The following is an 18024-nucleotide window of genomic DNA, read 5'->3' as shown; positions in this document are numbered from 1 at the left end:
GTAAGTGTTGGATAGTATAGGGGTAAAAATTGCTATTCTAACTCCAGGGGGTGCATCAGTAGGGTAAGTGTTGGATAGTATAGGGGTAAAAATTACTATTCTAACTCCAGGGGGTGCATCAGTAGGGTAAGTGTTGGATAGTATAGGGGTAAAAATTACTATTCTAACTCCAGGGGGTGCATCAGTAGGGTAAGTGTTGGATAGTATAGGGGTACAAATTACTATTCTAACTCCAGGGGGTGCAACAGTAGGGTAAGTGTTGGATAGTATAGGGGTAAAAATTACTATTCTAACTCCAGGGGGTGCAACAGTAGGGTAAGTGTTGGATAGTGTAGGGGTAAAAATTACTATTCTAACTCCAGGGGGTGCATCAGTAGGGTAAGTGTTGGATAGTATAGGGGTAAAAATTACTATTCTAACTCCAGGGGGTGCATCAGTAGGGTAAGTGTTGGATAGTATAGGGGTAAAAATTACTATTCTAACTCCAGGGGGTGCATCAGTAGGGTAAGTGTTGGATAGTATAGTGTAATATTATGCGTTGTAATGGTATGCGTTGTAATGGTAGTATGCGTTGTAATGGAATGCGTTGTAAAGGTAGTTTTTAAAAATGCGTTGTAGTGTCATGCGTTGTAATGTCATGCGTTGTAATGGATTATGCGTTGTAAAAAATGCGTTGTAATGGTAGTGCGTTGTAAAAGTTGCGTTGTAAAGGTTGTTCCCCCTTTGAAGGTACTGGCGAGCTACCAGTAGCTCCCGAGCTACTCGTTGGAGACCCCTGGTCTAAGTTATTGGTTACATTGAGTTTTTTACCACTTTTTTCAAAGACATAATCTCTGCTTGGATAGCTTCTGACCACCACAGATAGTGTACATTTTTGAAAGAGAATCAGTGGCCATAATTAGCTATTTACTACTACCTTTCCATCCAAAGTTTTGCTGTCAGCCTACTCTAAAAATAATTTGGAACTCCCTAGGGAAGACAAATGATAGAAAGGCATGGTTGAGGACTTTGGAAAAGGAAAGATTTGGTAAAACATCAGGAAGTCCCAAGATAAGTGACAGCTCTCGCACATAGTCACAGCATGGAGCACCAGTTGTGACATGGGGCATTCGGGCTGTATGCAGTCCACAGAGATTCTAGTAGTGGCAGCAGAGGCCATGGAACGATAAACCACCTCAGATCATTGAAGGGCCCATATACTATCCAAATATGGCCAGATTGGGTAAAATATCTAAAGCTTTGAAGAATCCACCAAGTTTGGCTGATATGGTGTGTTGCTTCTCTTTGCCATTTCCTTCTCTTCAGTGTGCTCATGTCGTGTAAATTGGTTATAATGTCCCAATAAAATATTATAAACCACGTTAAAGCTTCACAAAATGACACTTTACATTTACAGTGTTTTAACAATGAATGTGGCAACTCGGCGCAATGAAAAGGATAGTCACTGGTTATTGTAGAAGTTGATTTGTGGCAGTTTCTCACGAGAGTCGCCTGTTCAGCATTTCTATTTAGAGGAGGCAGTTGCCTTTTATGCTGGTGATTGGTTTCTGAGATTGAGGTAATTTGTGTGACCTGCTACACTCTTTTTTTCAGTATGGAGGTTGGGGTGTGCGTGGAGGCCTACCGACAAGAAGGAGAAGTCAGTAGAAGACACATTAACAGTGCCTTCATGACCTTTGTTGTTTATGACGACAAAAACCAAACGCGTACCCTACCCTGTGTAAGGCCGGAACCAGAGGTAATGCTTTGTAAACTGATACACTACTTGAAATATATATTTGATGCTCATTTAAAATGACAATTTGTATATTTAAATGTTTATTTAAGATGTTTCATGTAGGTCTGAAAATACCCCTTGCATACAATTCAGGGCTGTAGATGGCATCAGGAATTGTGCGATGAGTAAACACTTTTTATGTTATCACTGGTTAACTGTAATGTATTTGTTAGTGATCTGTGGTCCTTTTAATACTTAACGTGTTTGGCCTCTGGTTTTGGTACTCTGGTCGTAGATGTGTGGTACTGTGTCCAGAGGGGGTGTCTGGTCTGATGCCAAAGGTCATTTGTCAGACTTGCTTAGATGATTACAGTGGGCAAGTGTGGTGGAGCCTCTCACAGATGTCTGCTTGTGTGATCCCTTCCCAATGCAGCAGGGTGCTTCAGCCCTACCCGCAGTAGGGGGCGCTAGCATGTGGGTGTGCCATGCATATCTATCTTGTGGCTGTTGACTGATGTGGTGGTCTCACTGTGGAGTCCTTGTTACCATCCCACATTGCAGCTGGTCATTTCTAATCCCGCAGGCAGGAACCTGTGCTTAGAATGATTCATGATGGGAGTTACGTGGTACCACCTGTCGTAAAATGAGGTCACCATGACCTCTCTCCATCCTCAGCTAACTTAAGTCAATGAGCCAGACCTTCTCAAACGGGCCCTGGGGATTTGGAAGAAGCCTTCTTGAACCTGCCAACTCGCGTGCTTGGACAAGAAATACCAGGCTTTTTTATGTTTTTTACTGGTAGTGTTAGCATCTCTGAAGGGCAGTGTCCTCTGAAATGGACAAAGAGGCAAATATCTGCAGACGTATGGCAAAAAAATATACCGATCTGCTGGGCTCTCCATGGGGCAAACGAATGTCAACATCATCATTGGCACCATTTGTTCACAGGTTTGAATTGTACACCGTCTTGTTCCTGAACTGTGCCCTGGAAGAATAGACTTCATGCACAACCTAGGCAAACAAAAGCTGTGGAAATGAAGCTGGTGTTCCAGGACTTGTTTTTCTGTCTTGCTGCACATTAGCGCGATTGCACCTTTGTTAATGGATCAACTAAAAAGACTATGGTTTGCTTCAGCCAGCAAGTGGTGCCTTTATGGGCAGTTTAGATTGGTGCTGCCTTCCACCATTGTTTGGCTTTGTGACCACTGGATGTTTCTCCCATCATATACCGGCCCCTACAAAGGAAAACAAGCCAACACAGATCGTCTTCATGGTGTGTCGAGCTCTTTTTAGCTTACGCCTGCAAAGTGCTATGCTTGTGAAATACCTTGTATTTAATATATCTTAAAAGGGGTCTCTTATCAATTCCCATAACCGAATTACTGTATTAATTCACTTTTGTGTGGAACTTTTTTTTTGTTACGTTCCCCTGGCTGTACCCATTTACAGTACTTCTACTAAAGTTGTTCACACTATTTACGCCCCATTCACTGTCAAGATAAGATCTTTTCCCAGGGAAAGGGCAGACTGCTTCAAACTGTATGCTGGAATGCTTATTTTTTATTAGTTCTGTAAAGCAGTTGCTTTAGTCTTAAAACGTCTTTCGCATTTCCTAGTCATGTCTCAGTACCGTTCTTTGCACGTTGTAGGCATTATCAGATTGACTTGTTTCAACTTAATCTATTTGGTCATTATGATCAAATTCTAAATGTTGTAATAAACATTGCACGTTAAAAATAAAGCTAATATACAAGAGCTATGCTATATTTTACTACTAAACAGGCAGTCACAAGTGCAGTCACCTTGCAGGCAACATGGTCATGATTTGAATGGTGCAGTAGCACCAGGCCCAAAAATTGTCAGAACTCCTCTAAACAAATAATTTTGCTGTATTTGACTACTAAATAGGCAGTCACAATTGCAGTTACCTTGCAGTTAAAAAAGAGACTTGATTTGAATGTTGCAGCAGGTTCAGTGGCACCGGGGCCAAAAGCTCAAGGTACCCTAATAAACCCAGAATATTGCTGAAATTTAAAACTAAACAGGCAGTCACAAGTGCACCAGACCCAAAAGTTGTCAAACTGTTCTGAACAACTAATATTGCTATATTTTACAATTAAACAGGCAGTCACAAGTGCAGTTATCTAGCAAGCATTAGGGTCATGATTTAAATTGGGCAGCAGGTGCAGTGGCACCGGGACCAAAACCTCCAGGCACCCCACTAAACACCAATTATTGCTATATTTTACAATGAAACTGACCGTCACAAGTGTAGTTATCTTTCAGGCACAAGGGTCATGATTTAAATGGTGCAGCTGGTGCAGTGGCACTGGGCCAAAAAGTTGGCAGGACTCCTCTAAACACCTTATATTGCTATATTTAACTACTAAACAGGCACTCACAATTGCAATTATCTTGCAGTTGAAAGGGGCTTGATTTAAATGGTGCAGCAGGTGTATTGGAACCGGGGCCAAAAGTTGTCAAACCCAGATTATTGTTAAATGTTACTACTAAACCAAACGGTCACAAGTGCATTTATTTAGCAAGCAATAGGGTCATGATTTGAATGGTGCAGCAGGTGCAGTAGCACCAGGATCAAAAGCTCTCGGCACCCCATTGAACACCTAATATTACTATATTTTACTACTAAACTGGCAGTCATGAGGTGAATGGTGCAGTGGCACCAGGCCTAAAATGTCATGACCTAATTTAAACACCTAATATTGCTATATTTTACTACTATACAGGATGATACAATTGAAGTTATCCTGGTGCAGTGGCACCTGGCCCAAAATTTGTCATGACTTACTCGACTTATATGTTACTACTAAACAGGCAGACACAATTGAAGTTATCTTACAGTTAAAAGGGACTTGATTTGAATGGTGCAGCATGTGCAGTGGCACTGGGGCCATAAGCTCTAGGAACCCCACTAAACGCATAATATTGCTTAACTTTATTAGTAAACATGCAGTCAGAAGTGCAGTTATCTAGCAGGCACTAGGACCATGATTTCAATGGTGCTGCAGGTGCAGTGACACTGGGGCCAAAAGGTGTCAGAACTCCTCTAAACCCCAAATATTGCTAGATTTAACTACTAAATAAGCAGCTACAAGTGTAGTTACCTTACAGGCACTAGGGTCATGACTTCAATGATGCAGCAGGTGCAGTGGCACCCGGCCCAAAAGTTGTCAGAACTCCTCTAAACACCTAATATTGCTATTACATCAATTAGTTCTATTACTTTCCTCTTAATTCAGTTTTCAAAAAACCCCTATTTACCCGCTCTATACCACTAGTAACAGGTCAATATGTTGCCTTTTTGTACATAAACAAGTCATAACACTTTAACAGACGTTCTGTAACTTATATTGTACAGCTTATTAATCACATAGGCGACTCTAATGCATTTATCAATGCTTGTTTGACATGCTGACTGGATTACTGGATGATTTACGGGGACAGAGTGTGGTCTTTTCTCATCGATGCTCTGGTTAGGATAGGCAGTTACACTGCAATCTACTGCTAAGCTGTTTATTATGAACACTATTCATATCAAACAGCTCTGTAATCCGGCTGCTCCTGCAAAGATCCCATGGCTGGGCTGAGGCTTACCAATGGATTCACTGTCCAACCAGTTTATCAAGACACAATCGTCTAGTTCGCGTCCTTTGAAGTATTTAATTAAGGACAATTATCAATCTTACTCATCTAATAAAGTGCAGATTAAGTCAATTTAACCTCTTTCAAATGCCCTTGCTCAGCCTACTGAACGTGGGAACACATAGTAATTTGTTATTACCTCACTCTCTCTTGCAACAGCTAATTTTGGGCTCCAGTTTAGATATAGACCCGTACTCAAATGTGATTATTCTTTGACAGATGTTTCTAGTTTTGCCCGGCACAACTGAATCCGTTGGATTTAATAGAGAGAAATGGAGCTCTCCAATGAGTAGGTTAGCTGTTTAATGGTGAGCCTAGTCTTCCAAAGCGACAGATTTCTAAGACTCAACTCCACTTACTGATTGTGATATTTCAAAAACAAGGAATAATGTTCACTAAATGCCACTTAACTCTCGAAATAGAAGACGGTGAAATTAATGCTTAAACTATTATTTTGCCTAATGGCGTTTCACAATTAATTAGTCCTTAACTACATTCACTCTAGTATTGAGGACAGCGACTAATTTAAAAAAAACGGATGTTTCAGATCATAAAATGAATATGAATTCCCAGTTATGAAAAGAATACTCCTTGCATAAGGCTGTTTATTGATTCATTATCTGTATGGCTATAGTACTGGTAATGTCAAAGACTAGGTGGGTTCTAAGGCAATCACCTTATCACTGTACAGAGAAGTAATTTATCAAACCTTACCTAACTTGTGTGTTTTGAAAACGAACCATGGCGATTAAATATGGCTAGAGATGGCTGAGTAGATCGATAACAAATCTCTTCTGAATCCTTCGCCTTTTCCATCTAGTTGAACCACCCTGGTGACAAAACAGTGATAAAACAGAAAAATACACTGTTTTTGAATAAATTGCAGCAAGGCACATCCTTAATACAAAACATACAAACTGGGGGGTAAGAATAAAAAATTGCCTATCTCCCAAGAAAGTGCAAACCAAAGTCTGTTTTATCAACATATTGATATGAATGAACAAATTAGAGATATACCGATTTTGCATAAACCCTGACAATGTCACTTAAACCTGGGGCAGAAGAGTTTGTTGGACCTTTTTCTGAATCAGGAAATCTAAATGATAATATCAGTACATTAGGACAGCACATAAAGGGAAAAAGTAAGGACTCAAACGAAAATTTGGGATGCTGAGTGAAGTGATTTTACCAAATAAAGAGTTAACTATGCATGGGCAACTGTTTTTAGCTCCCATCTTGAATTTTGTACATTTCTACGCATTCAATGTGTATGACTTTGTGAATTATCCCCACCCCCAAACCTTGACTGTTATGGAAATTCTTTTCACAGATCCGGATTTTTTTAAATCAAATCATAGACCATATTCAAAATATTTAAGTTTATTCTACCATTATGCCAAATTTAATGCTTGTGTTTGATCGCAGAAATGATTGTCTTTCTTACATTTCCGTTTCAAGTGTTTTGCAGTGGCTTTTAATTTAGAGTTCAGCATCTTTTCATTTCTTTTTAAGGACATGGTGTGTGGTGGTTTGCGGGGTGCCACCACATCGAGGGCTTTAGTGACCTTTTTTGAACATGGCCAACAATTTCTGCTGCAATTTAAAGATGGGTGCCCACTAGGTGCCTGGTCAATTTTATTGAGTAGCTTGTACAGAAAGTTAACCCACCCTCTGATGTTATTCTTTGGTGTACTTAAGAATTCTTCTTTAAAGCAGAAATAACTTTAAGGCCTAAAACTCAATTTTAAATAAAGACTGCTTTAAGGGACTTGTGGCAATTTTCCTGAAATAGCTAATTATCAAGCATGTTATATTTTCCATCTAGATGTAGGTCAGTTAAAATGTGTCTAATATGGGCTTGAGTGTATTCCCTGCCCAAGTGCCACCTCCTCCATCCCCCAAATAAATGATGGGCACATTTCAAATGAATCCGTACACCTGCCTACATCGTTCTTCAAACTATTGATATGACCGCAGAGGTCTATTAATGTTAGAATTGGAGAGTCGTGTTAGGACAAATTGAACATTGATATACCTGAACGTTGGTATACCCTTTCAATTGGTTTTCTGTATTAAGCACATCTGAATGGAAGGTATTTTGTGCAGCTTATTAAGTTATTTTAATTGCTACCCCTTCTTTCTATCCGCCCTTGTAATTTTGGAACTATTACTGTTTGTAATCTATTATGACTTGTAGGAAGGTACTCCTGTGTCCAGGATGATTTCTGAAATTGTATTTGATGATATTTGGAAATCTCCGTTTGTCTTTTTGTATCATAGTTAATTTAACGTGACATTCAAAACGGATTCTTTTGACTGTTACTTTAAGTCAAACATCAATTTTTGGGCATTTATTTTTGTCCTAATATATGATTCAAACCCAAGTTCATAGAGGTCCTTGTAAGAGATGCTCATGCACCAGTTTAAAGACAATCCGTGTCAGAATGCTGTCTTTTTGTACCAGTTATGAATGGTTTTTTGGTCTTGCCTACCAAACTGCACAAGCTGTCTAGTTGCAAAAGATCTATTGTGGGCTTACCAAGATCTTATACTGGATTTGCTGCCTGCCCATTGCTTGCCATCATTTGGCTTTATTGTCACACTCATTTTCTTGTTTCTTGTTCGATTGTTTTCCTTCCTCTTCTTGTGCTTGTCCCCCCCCCATGTAGCATAGCCTTTTTAAAATCCCTTTGATTATCTGACTTCTATCTATCCACTGCTCAGTTTTATGGATCTACTTTTCTTTTTGTGGGTAAGCACTCCTTGAGAGTGCATGTGTTTTCCAGCTCTCTCCCTCATGTGATTTTGCCCCTGCCACACTTCATGTTGCCATCTTCCCTTTGTACTCGATTCCAAAACACATGTCCAGGCCCTGTACGTCTTACACAGATGTGTTTCAGGCACGTTATAGTTAGAAAGTAGCATTTAAAAAACCATAGACATTCACTGAAAAAAACATAGGTTTCAGGGACGTTATAGTTAGTTGGACATTTCACTCGTACAAAACCATAGAAATTCTGGCGTTGTAGTTAGTTCAGCTAACTGTAAGTCGGGCCCCCGCAATGCACTGCTGACGACGTCACATATTACATAATTCATGACATGGTCAGTGACATCACTGATGACCTCATCCATGTGAAAATCTGATGCACCTCCTCACGCCCTAATGTAACCCTTGATACACCCACTCTAAAAAACAGACTATCATTTTCGAAACCATAGACACACCAATACCAGTTAGTACATACCCACTCACTAATTCCTAGGTCTACAAACACATCCACTCATTCACCCATACAGTCACTCATACATGCAGTCAGCCATCAATATGGCATTATCATATGCACTCACATATCTATACAGACACACACACGGCCACTCATTCATAGAGTTACTCACACACCTAGTCAGTCATGCAAAGAATCAATCACACTCCCATTTACTCACCTGTACAGTTATACACACACACCACCTCACTTATTGAAACATATACTAACACATAGTTACACTCTTACACAATAACTAATACAAGCACACGCTGATCCATACAGCCAGTCTCACAATCACTCACTCTCATTTATACACCCCAACATTCACATATACTGCCTTTCACATATGCAGTTACTCACACATGTACCACTGAGGCATCCATACACACACTCACCCACCCATACAGCCCTTCACAGATGCACTCTTGAACCCATACACCCGGTGAATCATCCACTCACACATCTATGCACAGAGTTACACCCCCCACCCACACAGACAATCAGGCACCCATACAGATACTCAGACAACCAATCAATAACCCTTATAGATCCTTATTTAGCTACACACCAACCCATGCAACTGCTTACACACCAACTGAAACTAAACTGTGTGAATGTTTTTATCAGTCACTAACACATGCATTCAGTAAAACACATTTAATCACTCACTTATACAGTCAGTCACGCACCTACTAAATCATCCATCCAGACACTTGTACACCCATTCATTCTTCAATACACCTTGGCATATATATAAAACCTATTTAAACTTTATAGAAACACACAGTCACTGGATGATGTCATCAGTGATGTAATTTGAGATGTCATCAGTGATGTCACTGACCATGTCATGAATGATATAATATGTGACGTCAACAGCAGTGCATTGCGGGGGCGCGAGTTCTAGTTAACGCCGGAATTTCTATGGTTTTGGATGAGTGTAATGTCCAACTGACTTTAACTTCCCTGAAACCTATGTTTTTTTCAGTGAATTTCTATGGTCTTTTAAATGCTAATTTCTAACTATAACATACGGGAAACCTATGGTTTTTTCAGTGAATTTCAAAGGTTTTTTAAATGCTAATTTCTAACTATAAAGTCCCTAAAACCTATGGTTTGTTTCAGTGAATGAATATATATATATATCTATATCAATAAATTTATATCTATATCTTACTGGCAGTCGCCAGTAGATAGTTGTAGTTGGGTCTGCTTTTTCATAGAAAGAGCGTTTTTTGGTTTGCTAATAACTTTGGCCCCGTTTGACGAATCTCCACAAAAAGTTCAACCACCTCAGCTCCTTTCTGGAAAGTTTCAGGGTGATCCGTCAAGCGGGGGCCGAGTAAAAAGGGGCATCCCAAAACTTAAAATCTCCATGCATTTGCAATAGACTTCTTTAGGCAAAGGTACAGAAAAAACTGCTGAACGGAATTACACCAAATTCAGCAGAAAGCTACATCTTGGTCGGTAGAGTATGCTATTTGTGATTTGATATAAATCCATTTAGAAGTTTTTGAGAAATTAAGGGTAAAAAATAATTGTATATTTGGATGGTTTGGCTTGCGAGAATCCAGCAGTCCTCCAGCGAGAGCACCAATTTAAAAATGGAGGCTTATGAGAGGCCTGTTTTTCCCGCTCTAGCGGGAGCGAGCAATCCGATTAGCTGGCTGTTGGAATATTAGAAATTAAATTGCGGCCATTATTGTTTACTGTAAACAATTGAAGGTGTTGTAGAAATTAAGTAAAAAAGCTATGTAAGGGGGCAGCAGAAAGACATGCTGTCCTCCTAAATCTTGAGAGGAGGTGTCTAAAGGATAACTACCAAGGTTTACAGTCTCGCAGGACTCTCGCAGGATCATGGATAGTGAAAAGGAGTAGATGAGTTCTTAATGCATTCGATTAGTAGGATTACATATTGTGGTCTTTGTTTTGGAGCGAGAGTTTGCAAGAGATGAATAGAATGTTAAATCTTTTTTTTTAATGTTGCGATTTCGCGAGACTCGCACGATCATGAAAATTAAGAAGGAATATGTGATGTATGATATACACTCTGCTATGTACACTTGGTACTGTATGAAGGAGTCTTGCTGGAGTCGTACTGAAGATAGTGTTTATCAGACTCTACTATTTATGCTCAGTGGTTTGAAAAGAGTTGTGAGTAGAGTTAAGGCTCATCCAAACACCCTTCTATGCACACATATCTGTGATAGAGGTCTGAAAAAAGAGCCCAATCGCTCCCCACACCATACTACGCTCACCTATCATTACAGAGGGAGGTCTCAGAAGAGTGGTCTGAAAGATGAGGCCAGTTCCTCTATAACCCTAATATTCAAACCTGTCATCTGAGAGAGAGAGAGAGAGAGAGAGAGAGAGAGAGAGAGAGAGAAAGATCTAAAACTAGTGGGCAGTCCCTCCCCATACTCTACTACGCACATCTGTCATCTGAGAGAGAGGTCTGAGAGGAGAGGCCAGTCCCTTTCCACACCCTACTATGCACACCTATCATTACAGAGAGAGGTGTCACCAGAGAGGCCAGTCCCTCCCCATGCCATATTACGCACACCTATCATTACAGAGAGAGGTCTCTGGAGAGAGGCCAGCCCCTCCACACCCCCTACTATGCACACCCGTCCTCTGAGCGAGAGGTCTGAAAGGAGAGGCCGTCCTTTCCCACACCGTGCTATGCACACCTATCATTACAGAGAAAGGTCTAAGCTGAGAGGCCAGTCCCTCCACACACCCTATTACGCACACAGGTCCGCTGAGAGAGAGGACTAAAAGGAAAGAGCACTCCTTCCTCACACCCTACTATGCACACTAGTCATCCGAGAGAGAGGGGTCTAAAAGGAGAGGGCATTCCCCCCCCACAAACCCTACTGTGCACACCCGCCATCTGAAAGAGAAGCCTGAAAGCATAGGGCAGTCCCTCTCCATACCCTGCTATGCACACCCATCATTACAGAGGTCTCTCCAGAGAGGCCAGTCCCTCGACGCACCCATCATTGCAAGAGTAATGATGCCTCAAAAAACGATTGCTGGTGACAAGTCTTTTTTTTTTTAACATTCTTTTTATTAAATCATTTCTTCTGGCACATTGCAATGTTACATACTTATACAAGAAGAGAGTTTGTGGCAACAAGTCATGGGGTCTATGACGTAATCATATTTGCAAATCATGCAAGAAACAGCTGAGAATGTTAACATTGAACACACAACTTTCCACATCCTATTATCTCACCCCACCTCCCTCCCACTCCTACCCACCTCCCCCTCATGAAGCGAGTCTGTACTTAGTCCACGCTGTCCATATCTTTTCCCACTTCTGGGGGCGGCCCCAACTTTGGTATACGATCTTTTCGGCTTGTTGGCTCCAGCCCACATCTCTTACCCATTCTTCAATCTTTGGTGTGGTTGGCCCACCCCATACCCGTGCTACATTTCTCTTGGCCACCCCAGCTGCCAACCTGAGCCACATTGTGGTGTATTTTGGCAAACCCGTCACCCTCTTAACCCCCAATGTGAGCCATCTTGCCTCCGTCTGCATTTTAGGTCAGGCCCATAAAATATGGAAGACGGTGCCTGTTTCTCCACATCCCCTAATGCACCCTTCGGAGTCACAGCGGCCCATGCAGTGTTGGGAGTGTCCTGGGGGTATATGACCTGTGTAGGATTCGCAGTTCTATTAACCGAAATCGTGCTCTTATGGCAATTTCCCTTGGGCATTGTATGGCTACCTCCCAGTCGTCGTTCTCCAGCAAGCCCACATCCGCCTCCCCCCCCCTCAGGGAACCCAGCACACCAGGGGAGTTGTTCATGATCTTTCGATTTGTTAATGAGACCGCTTTATCAGTCATTGGGTCAAGGTAAGCACCTGTCTTCCAGGGGGGAGTCCTCAGATATTTGCTCTCTCTCCGGTATGTGGCATTGAAAAGCAGGTCTCAATTGTAGGTAACAGAATCTTTCTCCTTATGTCATTTTATATTCCGCTTGTAATTTCTCAAATGTAATCATGGCTCTACTATGCCAAATGTTGCCCAACGCTCTATCCCGATAAGATTTCATTTGCAGAGACCCTTTATCTGCCCAACCTCACCCAGAAGGTCACTATCCCATAGCAGGATTTGTTCTGTCCATTTGTTTTCCCACCCCAGCATTTTCGTGGTCCTACACCACGCCTGTACCACCGTCCGTGTGTTCGTCGGCAGCAGCCTGTCTTGCTTTCTCCTGTATAGTACGCTGTGATAGCCTCGGCTCCCAATGGCTAAACAATCTACTCGATATGCAGGGTTAGTATGTGCTGCGTATACCCAATCATTGACGTTAACAAGCTGAGATGCTAGATAGTCGTTTCTGATATCGGGGACTGCCAGGCCACCCTCATACACCCCCTGTTGTAGTTTACGAAGCGCTATTAGCGGGATGCCTCCCTCCCCCACAGCAGGGTGCAGTGTTGGGCCTTAAGTGGCTGGAAGATTGTCTCCGGCACTCGGTATGCTGTATTTTGCAGCACGTGTAACAGACTGGGAGGGCCATCTTTTTAAACAGCACCGCCCTACCCATGAGTGAGACCGGGAGGCGCCGCCAATGAGCCACGTTCCCCCCCGTAGCCTCTCAAGCTGGACATATACATTCCGGGCCATGAAGTCTTCTACTGTTCTGGTGATCCAGATAGCAAGGTTTTTAAACTTCTCCCGGTGGACCAGAGCCATGCAGGGAGCCATGCAGGGGGATGTGAGAACCGAAGCCCCGCCCACCAGGGAGAACACCAGGGACTCATCCCAATTTATTTGGTACCCCGAGTAACTGCCAAAAAGATGCAGTATGTGAATAAACCTGTGGAAAGTCTGGCGGGGCCTCTGTGCGTATAACAAAATGTCATCCGTGTATAGGGAGATGCGCTCTTCCCAGCTACCCCAACATCTATATCCCATACAAGCGGGTCACCCTGGACCCAGGCTGCCAGCGGCTCCAGTGCCAGCACGAAGAGCAGGGGGGAGAGTGGACAGCCCTGTCTCGTAACCCGTATGTAGCCGGAATGGTCTTGAGACTGTCCCATTTAATCGGACCCTTGCCATTAGTTCACAGTAAAGGAGTTTGACCCACTTACAGAACCTTTGGTCCGAATCCCAGCCTTGTGAGGACCGCAAAAAGGTATGGCTATTCAATACTGTCAAATACCATTCATGCATCAAGCGACAGTAGCGTGGCAGCCTCAGTTAGTCGGCCTGTCGGTGCCCACATCACACCATATAGGTGTCGTTAATTCACTGTGGTGCTTCTGTGTGGCATAAAGCCTGACTGATCAGGATTAACTATGGTCGACACCACCGGACCCAGTCGATTGGCCAACACCTTTGCCAGTACCTTCACTTCAAAATATATAGGAGCTACATAGTTCAGGGGGGGTCTTCCTTTCTTTAGCATGACAACAATAGTTGCCAACCGCAAACTTTCGTCAGCCGTCCTTCGTCTTGTGCAGTCTCAAACATTTTGAGCATTGGCTGGGCCACCCCATGTGCCACGCATTTATATAATTCTGCGGGGAGGCCGTTTGGGCCCGCTGCCTTTCCAGATTGCAAATCTCGAATAGCCCCTATAATTTCTTCTGTCGTCCGATCTTGATCAACTGCCTCCCTGTTCTCCCCTAATGGTGTCGGGAGGAGAATGTCATTGAGCAGCTCTGCGCTGTCTTAACCCGACCTGCTAGAAACTGATTGGTATATTTCCTTGTAGTAGGTTGCGAAGGCCCTTGCTATTTCCTCTCCTGTCTTCCTCGGAGGGTCACCTGGTTTGCAGAGCTGTAGAACCCAACTTCGGCCCTTGTCTCTCCTCTCTAGCCATGCTATCATCTTATTAGCTTTCTCGCCAAGATGGTATATGCTTCTATGTGTGGCGATTGCATGTGCGCGGGCCTCTTCTTTCTCCAAATCCCTAAGTTATCCCTGTTTCAGTCGCAATTTGTGTTTCAACACCGAGTCTGTCACCCCTACCTTCCCCATTTGCATCTCTGTCAGCTAATTCTCTCTCTGGCTTGTCACAGTGGGAGCGTCGCTCCTTTTTCTTTCAATCGGTCACCGCCTGTACGTATCCCCTCACGACCACTTTATATGCTACCCATAGAGTACTGTGGGAGTCCACTGACCCGTGTTTTCGACAAAGTGTTGTTGCGTCCGTTCCCGCAAACCGTCCTGGAACTCATGGTCTCTGAAGTGCCACTCGAGGCGGGAGAGTGTATTCCCGAATGGGGCCTTGTAGCGTCAACTGGAGAATGATCGGATATGGCCCTCGCTCTGTGTTGTGCCCCCCGAAATTGTCCTGCGTACATAGTCTGGGTAAAAATAGAATCTAAATGGGAACGACTGCCATGGGCCGCCGATGTGTGTATTTCCCTAGCATTCAGGTTGTGTACTCTCCACAAGTCAGTTAGTCCCATTGCTTCTGCGAAGTCTCGTAGTGATTGCGATCCCATCCCCCAGGATATCACTGTTTCTCTGTCTTCCTCCACTGATATTGTGGCATTCATGTCCCCTCCTAATATTAGGGTGCCCCGTTTCATGCCCAGCAAAAGGATATTCGTCTCTGTGTGGAGTCTTGGTAGGATGTAGATGGAACAAATGTTAATGGTGCGGCCCTCCCATGTCCCTGTGATCCCACGAATCTCCCGGCTAGGTCGTGCCACAGGCACCCTGGCAAAGAAGGCAATGTGTTCTTGATGACGACTGCCACCCCCCCTAGAGCCTGTTGTGAATCCTGCATGGGCTAGGAGCGTATATCCAAACCTATTAAGCGCCAAATATTTGATGACCTTCAAAGGTGTCTCCTGCAGGAGAACTGTCTGGGGAAAACCTGCGTAAGTATTGCAGGACCATGGTGCGCTTAATTTTCCCCCGCAAGTTGTTGACATTCCACATCATCTGTATGGCTTTTATTGTTGGTGTAGTTGTAGGCATTCTGTAGTAAGTGTCGTTCTTTCCATCTCCTCCCTAGCTTCCCCCTCCTCACGCCCCCCATTGCCATAGGTTCAGATATTACATGTGATGGTTGGTAATGGCTCAGAAGCTAGAACAGAGACAATATGCAATTGATACAACTCAATAACACACAAATGTTCCCCCTGAACACCCCCCACCCTGCTACCATGCACCGTAGATTTAAACTACCAACATCCCCAATTTGCAGCGCGCCTGTCGCCCACTAAGCAGTCTCTAAATATCAGGGTCAGCTGGCTCTGCCTCTCGTAGCTTCTCCAAGGCCCCCCGCTCTCTTCCCCCCCCCCCCCCCCCCATCCCCCGGAGTTATCTAGCGTCCAGTATTTTAACCATCCATGCACTTTCATTTTGGAGCCACTGCACTTGCATAACCTTCTAGTATGGATGAGTTCCTATCAGTCTTCTAATCTGCCTGCCCAGCAGTCAGCCAGGACCTTTCTCCACGGGAGGAGACCAGTAACCTTTTGCGTCGGGAGCGCTCAACTTGCTCGGCTTTTCGGACGAGGTTTCAAGGAGGGACCTCCATTCGAAGCTGCGCCTTGTGTCCCTTGTGAGACCCCCCCTTCCTTGTTGCTATCCCCGCCATTCTTGTTGTCGATGTGGTTTGCCTTCTCGTCTGTTTTCCAGCCAATCCCATACCATCTTGGACTCTGTAAAGTACTAAGATTTACTATTGTTCAACACCCTAAGCTTTGCCGGGAACAGCATCATATATTTAAGGCCTACAGGCCAGAGGGCATGTTTTGCCTCATCGAATGTGCGTAATTGTCGCTGTACCACGAGGGTGAAATCTGGAAACACGGGATCAGTGCATTTTCGTAGTGCAGGTCTCCCTGAAGGTGTGAGGCCTGAAGAATAGCATCTCGATAGTCAGTATCCTGGCATTGATTGTCCTAGGTGAGGCCCCATTCTCGGTAGCGGTACCAGTGCCCGGTGTGCTCTCTCAATTAAAAAGAAATTCGATATACGTTTTGGTTTTAGGTGTTTCAGGATAAGGTTCGTTATAAAAAAAAAAAGTCCCATTGACGGGCCTTCCACCACCTCCGGGACCCCCACCACCCTTATGTTATTCCTATGGGCCCGACCCTCTTGGTCCTCGAGTTTTGCTGCCATTATCTTTTGTTGATTAGTTAGGCATTTGACTTGATCTTCCAGTTTCCGGGTGGCCACTTGGAGGTTGTTGATATTCGTCTCTGCTACTGTGACCTTCTTGGAGGTTTTATTCATGTCCGTCCTGAGGAGATTCATCTCTATCGTGACCTTATCTATTGTGGATTAGAGGGTTGTTCCTAGGTCATGAATAACTGCCATGATGGCCCTAAGCAAGGGATCAGTCTCCTCTTCCTCATGTCCCCCGGTCGCACCACCGTCCGGGCCTGCTTGCCTGGGCACCATGTATTTGCCCAGTTTATTGAACTGGGTGGTGGGAGCTCCCTTTGGGCGCATATTTGGCGGCACTTTAGTGGGCTATCTGTTGTGTCGCTACACCCCACCCCCTGTTGAGGGCCGCAGCCGGTCACGTAGTTCAAGCTGCCGTCCGGGCAGCATGGCTTAGGGACATTCAGTGTACTACTCTTAGGCTCTCGTTCACTACTCCACTCTGTATTGATCCTGGGCACTTCAGAGCACTCTCAGGGCCTATGTTGTCCACCTAGCTCTGTTTGGTGACTTTACTGTGTAGTACTGCCCTGTCCTATGCTTGCCAGTTGACACTGTTTTTCACTTTCCTAGGAACAAGCAGCCCGGGTCTTATATTTTGGGCTGGCTCTCGTTCTCCAGCGTAATTTCCGGTGACAGTTTGGCCCAGTACAGTGCCAATATAGGTCCTCTATGTGCCAACAGTTCAATAGCCGGCAATCTGTTACTAAGCTGGAGCTGCAGTTTCCCAGCATTTCCTTCCCTCTCTGGACGTTCTCCGGGCTATGCCCCAGGGATGCAGGCCTTGTCACTCATGCTTCGGGCTCCCCCGCTGGGGTCTGCGGTGCCGCTTCTTTGACTACCCACCCTGTCGTTCGCCAGCGTCTCAGTTGCTGCTCTCCTCCTGGCGCCGGCGTGCCTCACCCGCACTCACTATCAGGTGCTCAAGGATGAAGTGGAGAGGGGCAAGGGAAGGGTGTCTGAGACACCCTGACTGGTCTCCACTTGTGACCTCCTCAGCAGACTTCAGAACTTCAGACCCCGAGCGACACTAGTCCACGCTGGGGACGCCCACCCTGGGCCTACCTTCCGGCACTGCAGAGCTCATCTCCGGCGATGTCTCGTGTCGGCGCAGGCCAATGCAAAAAGAACAATTGATGGACGGAATGCTGTACAATACAAACATTCACCCCCCAGCCATCCTTCATCATTCTTTTGCTCACCACACCACCCCAGTTTGGACTCGGCC

At 44.2% G+C, this 18024-nt stretch overlaps 1 protein-coding gene across 15 annotated transcripts in view; it reads left to right on the top strand.

The window, feature by feature from the left end:
• ACOT11 (acyl-CoA thioesterase 11) overlaps positions 1-18024 on the top strand; it is a 749239-nt gene that overhangs the window by 553612 nt on the left and 177603 nt on the right. For all 15 annotated transcript variants that reach the window (XM_085602549.1, XM_085602548.1, XM_085602556.1 and 12 more), the window contains one exon: positions 1594-1738. In XM_085602549.1, the coding sequence (XP_085458675.1) occupies positions 1594-1738 (145 nt within the window). The remainder of the gene's footprint in view (positions 1-1593; positions 1739-18024) is intronic.

The sequence above is a fragment of the Triturus cristatus genome, chromosome 4_2 (assembly GCF_964204655.1).
Source record: "Triturus cristatus chromosome 4_2, aTriCri1.1, whole genome shotgun sequence".
NCBI lineage: Eukaryota > Metazoa > Chordata > Amphibia > Caudata > Salamandridae > Triturus > Triturus cristatus.
This window is presented reverse-complemented; position numbering and strand designations above follow the sequence as displayed.